Here is a 9,032-nt window from a genome sequence, read left to right on the forward strand (position 1 = left end):
AATAATCATATTCAATACATAACCCAAAATGGCCTTTGAGTGTTGACTCAGAGAAACTTCACACTCTAATATGGTTTAGTCTAGTCAGGCCATGCAGCCAAGTTTCTTTATTGTAGACTGCCTTTAACAGACTGTCCTCCACGTCCTCAGACGACATTTGTTTACATTCATGTGACGAAGCTCTGTAGTGACTGTAGAAATTATGACTCTTGTCCATCAGAAGCGAAGGAGGAAGTAGTGTAGGACTGCAACTAACAATTACTTTCAGTATTGATAATTTTTTTTTTTTTTTTTAATCACTGTTGTGAAATAAAAAATAATTGTGAAATGCGCTGATCACAGTTTCCTGTAGTGCACGCTGACGTGTTCTGTTTTGACACCCAAAAATCTTCAGTTCACATTGATATCAAACAGAGAAAAGCAGCTAATTCTCACCTTTTTTGTCGACAGACTGATCGTTGCAGCTCTGAATTTGTGTGATGCTATTACAGAGCCTCAACAAAGTACTTATTTGAACCCAAACTGTTTTCTGAACGCTGGCAAAGTTTGTGTTTATGTCTATATTTAATGACCAGGACACACTCACTCCAACTGCTGAGGTGATTATGGGAATCATTTTACGACTGATCGGACCAAGTTGGAGTGGGTCCTGGTGTTGACAGACAGCAGATAAAAAGTGTGTATGACCTGATTAAACATGATAATGTAAAATATTTGCAACTGATGTGTGTGACCCGATGGAGACATATTGGTAAACAAACAGCTTTACCTGAAGTTGGCTTTGTTTTAGTTCACTCACACACAGTTCCCTCTGTTGGCCCTACATTCCTTCCATTTCCCTCCTTTTTTGGCCTTTTCACCACAAACTGCACTGCACATAAACAGTGCAAGCTGCTGTGTGCTGTCCATGTTTGTTGTGATACAAGAACACATGACAGATGGGATTTGTGGGGTCTTGTACTGTCAGAACTCCAGTCGTTACTGAGCAGTCGGTCAGTGTGTTGTCTAGTATATTTCCTCAGTTGTGTGGTTTGTGCTCTTTCCTGACTGTCAAAGACCGAGTCGGTGGAAACGATCTTTATGTGTGCTTTGTCCAGGCTGTGTAACTTTCAGCTTGTCTTCAGATTTGTCCTTAACCACAGTGTTGTCAAGTCATAAAACTGACTTATGTTTCCAACAGTGATTATTCACAATTTCGTAATTTTGTCCCCCTGAAGGGACACTTGCAAACAATGTATTTTGTCATTTCATTTGGTCTTGTTGGCTTTTGTCACCGAGCTTTGCTAGACTTAATATGGAGGAAAACAAACCCCATGACTGATTCTCTGAGCTGTTACATAAACAATGTTCTTATTTAAGGAATTAACATGTCAAAGCAAACACACCTCATAATCATCGTACTGTAAATGACAGGCCCCACAAAGCCTCACAGCCCACAACGACACGTCTTTCAGAGCAATTAAATGCTCCACTTCCTCCGGGTCTTGATTTACCTTATCTAGCTGCCTATGCTCTCATCACCAGTTTACAGCAGGCCTCTGCCTCAGCGTTACAAGCACAGTCATTTATTTGTCATCTGGTGCCAGGATAAATGTAACGAATGCCATGGGAGGCTCTCTCTATCTTTCAAACAGGGACATCTGGTCTATCTATGGAGCGTGATCACCGAACTGTATGCTAGCTTCAGAAATAGATGTGACACCTGCTTACCTGGAGAAACAGTCTAAATCAGCGGCTGTCTCTAAAAGGGAGGCAGGAGGAGGGGCGTGGGGACAAAAGCATCCACGGGAATGAGGTTTCAGCACAATGGGCTCAATTCAAATTCAATCAGCCCACACAAAGAGGTCCTGCCATTACAGTGCATGAATGGACTGATGAATTGAGTGGTGTTGTTTATTTCTCTATGAAGTCTCCATCACACTATTGGCACTGTCAACTAAACAACAAAAAAACTGCTGTTAATGCACTCGTCAGACAAAGAGTGGGAGTTACAGGGTGTTCAACGAAACCGCATGTCAGACAGGAGTAGTGGTGTTAACCCCACCCACCCACCCACCACAAAAAAAAAAAAAATCTTTTCTTTCTTTGTCTCTTTTGAGACAAAGACAAACAGAATGATTCACAGTAATCATAGTAATGAAGATTGATGCCACAGAGCAGAGGGAGCTGAGCAACATCTTGATCTTCAGAGAACAGTTGTTGCGTTTATTAGGCCTACAGCAAAGTGGCCCTCTGGGTCTCGGCTGTTGACCTCTGGGTGCTCCAATAATGGGTGAACAGGCTGTGAAGCTAATCTAGGCCAAAGGATTGTGATCTTTATAAATTACATTCCCCCATGAAGCTATACTATTGTGTCCCCTAAGGCTTCTATTTGTTTATTAGCTTAATTAGAGTGCAATTAAAGTGAATTCTCATGCAGCAAGCCCCACTGTTGAACATTTCTATAGCATGCTGAGAAATAACCCGGTATCTTAATGTAGAATGGGAATTATGCAGTTTAACTGAATTTGATAGATTGCCTCCTGAAGCAGAGGCTCTCTAGAGTCCCTGGTTGAAAATAGAATCTGTTTACATTTATTAACCCTCAGATTAATTTTACACTATCAGTGACGACTGACTCACTCAGTTGTGTTACACTCTATGTAGGATCCTCTCATCACATATGTGCTCATAGATCCCCATTGTTTCCCTTTCGTCTTTTTCCAGTCATTAATGCTGCCATACTTCTTCTACCTTACGTTACGCCTCAGGCAAGATCTGCTGATGGCATGACAGGACTGTGAGATATACAGCAACCCGCTTTTATTAGCTGCATGCTCAGGTGCACTGCAGTTAGGAGAAAACAAATTTATGGATTAAACATTGGAGTTGGTCTGATACTGAAACCAGGACTCCATGAAGCAGTACTATGTTGTTGTTTTTTTTATCCAGTAGCACCTTGGTGCCGTCTGATGAAATACCAAACAGAAATATTCTGATTTCAAGAAAGGGTTGGACAATAATATAATATTATAATATATTGACTAGTGGTGGAATTGTACTGTGACTATATGGTCAAATTGTGATTTGAAATAGACCAAGATTAGCTTATTAAAGATCCATCAGTCTCTGCGTTTATCAGTTGATAAATACCAAAGATATGTTTGAGTTAATCTAGAAATATGGTGACATTGTTGCATAGTTTGTCCAATGCAAAGAGCTGACAACCTTTTTCCCAACTGTAAAATGTCCCAGTCAGTCCATGTTTTAGACACACTTGTCTCAAAAAAAAGATTTAAAGGATCTTTGTCAAAACTGTTAGTGTGTATTATTTATATATGTATATAAATATAGAATATATAAAATTAACATCAGCCATATATCATTATTGGTATTTTGTAAAATATCAATACTCACATCAACCAGTATTAGTGAGGTTCTAATTGTGTTATTTTTAGAGACAATCCTGTTGTGCAAAAGAATATTTTTAAAAGCATATAGTAGATTTTCAACCATATGTGTGTTGGAGTTTCATTTGATCCATTGTGTAGTTTAAAGCTTCATATTAGGTACTTGTATGTTTTGACATGTTGTCAGTTTTTATAGCCTGGTGCCTAAGAAACAATATTCAGTTTTAACTAAAACTGAAATCATTAGTTTATTCATAGTTAGTAAAACGTCAGTAATTAATTAGTAACGTTTATTTTATTTTTATTTTAAAACTCCAATCATTTTCTGAGTTTTAGCTTCTCCCGCATGAGAATTTCTTGCTCATTTTTCTCATTTATATTACTGTAAATTGAATTTCTTTGTGTTTTGGATAATTGATCCCATAAAACAACATTTGAAGATGTCACTTTGGAAGGTTGTGATGAGCCTCTATCACTGTTTTCTGATGTTTTATAGATGTGACAATAAATTGACAAATAATCAGCAGATGAATTGATGATGAAATAGTTGTTAGTTGCCACATGTATCGTTTTATATTTGGAATGGTAAATATACTTGTACAAGTTTTGTGTAGAATTTACCATCTTGATTTTAGATTAAAACTATATATTGATATTGGATGATGGAAATCTTGATACTTCATCTTGATCACTTTTCTTAGATATTTTCATTCAGTATATGTAAGTGACCACACAGATTGACTTTGAAGATAGCTATTCTTGGGTAAAGGCAGCAGCGAATTTTTTTCTTCTTTTTTTTTCTGTTCATGCGAGTAACAGCACGAATTCAACAGTCTGTCCCTGAGGCAGCAGTGAACCGAGCCCAGAGCAGTTCACTGGTTAACACTCCCTACAGCTGGGAGGGGACCACTGCAGCTGTCCTTCTATCATACTGCCTCCATTCTTCCATTCTTCTCTCCAGCCAGCAGTCCCACATGGTAGCAGGGCTGGCTGTGATGAGATGCAGTCAGTCTGGAGGGAAAGTACTGTGGAGAGTCACAAATAATAAAGACAAACAAGATATTCAAGCGAAGGTCACATCTGGGGAGCTAAATGTTACTCTGCTTTGATGAGAAACCAGCAGGGGCCTACTCAGGGTCACTCAGTTGATGAAAACTCTGTCAGTTAAAAGAGGGATATATTACTTTAAAGGTAGACTCATATAAAAATACTTACTGTTAAAAGTACAAAGCCTATGAATAAGAGCATGTTTGAATTAATTCTATCATGGCCACAAAAAACACTTTATTCTGATTTGCTAGATCATATATTATTACAGGTCAGTCATGTCAAGGTTTAATTTCAGTTGTAAATCACTCCTCGTGGCAGCCAAAGAAAAATAATAAACACTGCACTTTTTCCAATCCTACACCTACTTGTTTGTCTCGCCCACAGCAGTTTTTATATTGAAAATCTGCCTGTCCCATCTTAGAGAGAAAATAACATACATTATTATAATTGTTTAATAAACCGCCTTAAGAGGACAGGAGATGAAAGTATGCCTTATTAAATGCCATTTAAAGTGAAAAACAAACAAAAACAGCTTCCGCTTGGGGCAGTGTGAGAAAGTGGAGATAAAAAATGTAGTAATGTTTTATGTAGTTTCCCTCAGAAGCAGATTCACACCAGATGCAGGCTTCAGAGCAGGGTTGAATTTGCTGTTTACTGATCAAATCAGAGCTGAAACGATTAGTTAATTAATTACTCGATCAACAGAAAAATTAACTATTTTCATAATCGATCATTGTTTTAGTAATTTTTCAAACAAAAATGCCAAACATGTTTGTGGGGATTTGCAGATTTTCTGTTTCATATCATTGTAAACTGAAAGTCTTTAGACTGTTGGTCGGACAAAACAAGATGTTTGAAAAAGCTGCATCTAGAAACTATGACTTATTTTCTGACATTTTATATGTAGTTGATTAATTACACTAAAAAAATAATGAGCAGATAAATTGATAATGAAAATAATTGTTAGATCAAATTTGGATTAGCAATGGCAATTTTGTTAATTGCTTGACTTGACAAGCGAGCATGACAATTTTTTTTTTTACGATTGCTTAGGCACAATTTTGAAAACAGAGCTAATTTTTTCACACACAATTAACAAAACCAAACATCCAAAGTGCAAAACACCTCGTATATCCTTAAAATGAAGCACTGCATTCAAAACTACATAAACTCTTATCAAAATCAAACTTTTGCACCAAATGGCAAACACTACATTCATATTACCACATTCTTGTCCAACCAACTACACACTGTTGTTTTCAATCCAAACCACTTTCATCTTTGGTGGTCTTGTCATCATAGTTCTGAGGGAAGAGAATTCTGCCGAGAGAATTTGTTCAAGTTTGAATATATGCAGAAACACAAATACTGTTGAAACAAAACGACAACAAATCAAATCAATCAGTCATTCAATCAATCAAATGCACAGTACATCTTACATTACTGTTTTAGGAACAAAAAAAGTTCTATCAAATACAGCCAACAGAAAATTAAAATTTGAGGGGAAATAAATTACAAGACAAAAGAAAAGAAAATATTTAGGCGTCATCTTGCTGCCTCACTGGGTCTGCCCACAGCACCTCATCAAGATCAGTGAGGGAAGAATCATCCAGTCCTGGACAGCACCCACATCAGTGTCATCACATGCCTCTTTCATTGCCTGTTGAAGAGCCATGTGCACATAGGGCTAATGGTCATACCTTCCTCCACCGTGCAGAGAAAAACTCAGCTGGACTGAGAAATGGAGAGTAGGGTATAAGGTATTGAACAAGAAATTGTGGGTGATCAACAAACCGGTTTTAGATCAGGGCTCTGGGATGGAAGCTAACACTGTCCCATACGGTCTATGCTGCTCTGCGTCGTCCATGTGGTCCGCCGGTATCACAGTGTTGAACAGTCTGTCCAAAAATGTGAGAATGTGGTCTGTGTTGTATCAACCAATGTTGGCATGGCAGTGGAGGACACCATCTACAATGGCTTTGTGAACAATGTGAACAAAAAGTGATGGACACAGTATGATTGGTGATACTGAATTATGCAGAGTGAATGGTATTCTGGTTACATACCTGTGCTCAAGTCTAAATGTCCGGATAACAGAGGCTACGGTAAATCAGCTCATGTTCAACCCATGGTTGATAACATGGTCAGCTAATGTTGCCCAGATTTCATCTGAAAGCTGTGCCATTCTTTGTCCTTGTCCTTGTCCTCCAGCTCTACCCCTACCTCTCATTCTCACCCTCCCTCCACCTCTTCCTCTTACTGCTGCTTCCATTGTTGTTGTAAAAATTTAGCTTTTTATAGTGCTTACATCTTGATTGATGAGTCAATAATTAAGCAGTTATGTGTTTGGCCAGGTGGCCTGTGTATTGGCCAACAGGTCCACAGGTGTAGCATTTTGAATAGCAGTGTTTTGAAATGGCAAACAAATGACTTTGTTGGATTCCTGTGTTTTACATAGAGAACTGTGTACAGTGTATTGCAAAAAGTGTTGTGTTGAATTGCAATTTGGGTGCAAAGGTGTATATGTGTTTAGAGTTTTGGAGATGTGAGCAGAGGTTTTGCTCCATGAGTGCCAGTTTCAATAATTTAGCAACTGAAAAAACTGTAAAAGGGTCACCAGGATGCTTTTCACATGCTAATACAACCTGTACACATTATTTCAAGATGGTTATTGTAGTCAAACCAGATAAATAGCCTAATTTCTATAAATATCTTGGAATCTGGTTGTATCAGAAACAGAGATCATTTTTGTATGGTCAGCAGGAAGCGAAAAATTGAGGCTGTGTTCTTGTCTGTCCTGGATTATGCTGATGTCATCTATAGACACGCCTCTGCCTCTACTCGCAAACCCAACTGGTGACAGTTATACTACCATCATTGCACCTTGTATGAAAAGGTTGGGTGGGCATCTCTAACAGCAAGACGTGACAGAGTATAGTATAGTAGTATAGTATTATATATATATATAGTATCAGTAAGTCATAAAAAAGTCATTGTATAGTAGGGCACAAAAAAGTCATAATATTGTAGGGCATAAAAAGTCATAATAAGTCATAAAGTCATAGTATAGTCAGGCATAAAAGTCATAGTATAATAAGACATAAAAAAGTCACACTATAGTAAGGCATAAAAACATCATAGTATTGTGACGAGTCTGCCTAAGTGTAGTTGTCGTGGGCAGTTACTGTGACTTGTGTCCTCTAAGGTAAATGGAAGGAGGTGATTGCGCCAGCCAGATTTGGAGCACTTGGGCTGCACGCTCCTATCACTCTACCTTTCTCTCACCTGGACTCATCCCTGTTTTCTTTTGTTTGGATTTTGTTTTCTGTTTGCTTAACAACATCTTACAATTCATTATTGAGTATTCATTTTTATGATAAATATTGTCTCCGCCTGTCATCAGTTGTGTCCATTCCCTAATTTGTCGTGGCCTAGGAGCAAGGTTATGAAAGTGTAGTAAAGCATAAAAATGTCATAATATAGTAAGGCATAAAAAAGTCATACTATGGTAAGGCATAAAAATGTCATAGTGGAAAAAGGCATAAAAAGTCGTAGTATAGTAAGGTATAAAAAAAATCATAATATAGTAAAGTATGAAAAAGTCATAGTATTGGAAAGCATAAAGACGGGTTTGTCTAAGTGTAGCTGTCATGGGCAGTTTTGTGCTTTTGTGTCCTCAAAGGTAAACAGAAGGAGGTGATCGCAGCAGCCAGATTTGGAGCATCTGGACTGCATGCTCCAATTGCTCTACCCTTCCTCTCACCTGGACTCATCCCTGACAGCGTCAGCATGTTTTTTTTGTTTGGATTTTATTTTTGTTTTGCTTCACAACATCCTACAATTGATTGTATTCACACATTCATATTCACACCACTGATATGACTGACTGACACACTCCATATTTGTATTTGTCTTTTCAGTTTATTCATTTTTATAATAAATATTGTCACCACTTGTCATCAGTCTTGTCCATTCCCTAATTTTTCGTGGCCTACAAACTGGGTTATGTCAGTATAGTAGGGCTTAAAAAAGTCGTAGTATAGTAAGGCATAAAAACCGTCATGATATAATAAGGCATAAAAGCGGCATACTATAGTAAGGCATAAAAACCGTCAGAGTACAATAAGGCAAGAAATGTCATAGTATAGTAAGTCACAAAAACATCATAGTATAGTAAGATATAAAAATGTCATAGTATAGTTAGGGATGAAAATGTAACAGTATAATGAGGCATTGAAATATGTTATATATTGAGGCATAAAAATGTCATAAAAACTTCATAATATGTTAAGACATAAAAAAGGTCATAGTATAGTAAGGCATAAAAACATCACAGTTCAGTAAGGCATAAAAAACGTCATAGTATAGTAAGGCATAAAAAAGGTCATAGTATAGTAAGGCAAAAAAATGTCAAAAAACGTTATAGTAAGGCAACATGAGTTGAAAAGACGTCATAGCTTAGTGAAGCAAAAACATCTGGAAAAACGTCATAGTATACTAAGGCATAAAAATCTCATAGTATGGTAAGGCATTGAAAACATGATAGTATAGTAAGGTATAAAAACATCATAGTATAGTAAGACAAAATTTAAA

At 37.4% G+C, this 9,032-nt stretch overlaps 1 protein-coding gene across 1 annotated transcript in view; it reads left to right on the forward strand.

Moving 5' to 3' along the window:
- The window catches only part of LOC111233551 (metabotropic glutamate receptor 4-like), a gene marked incomplete at its 3' end in the record, with an annotated part of 122,712 nt that extends 114,490 nt beyond the window's left edge, over positions 1-8,222 (forward strand). Inside the window, exon 9 of the mRNA XM_022761391.1 lies at positions 8,122-8,222. Coding sequence (XP_022617112.1) covers positions 8,122-8,222 — 101 coding nt within the window. The remainder of the gene's footprint in view (positions 1-8,121) is intronic.
- Positions 8,223-9,032: the final 810 nt, after the last annotated feature.

This window comes from Seriola dumerili, unplaced genomic scaffold (assembly GCF_002260705.1).
Source record: "Seriola dumerili isolate Sdu_G_001 unplaced genomic scaffold, Sdu_1.0 BDQW01000409.1, whole genome shotgun sequence".
In the NCBI taxonomy this organism is placed as follows: Eukaryota; Metazoa; Chordata; class Actinopteri; order Carangiformes; family Carangidae; genus Seriola; species Seriola dumerili.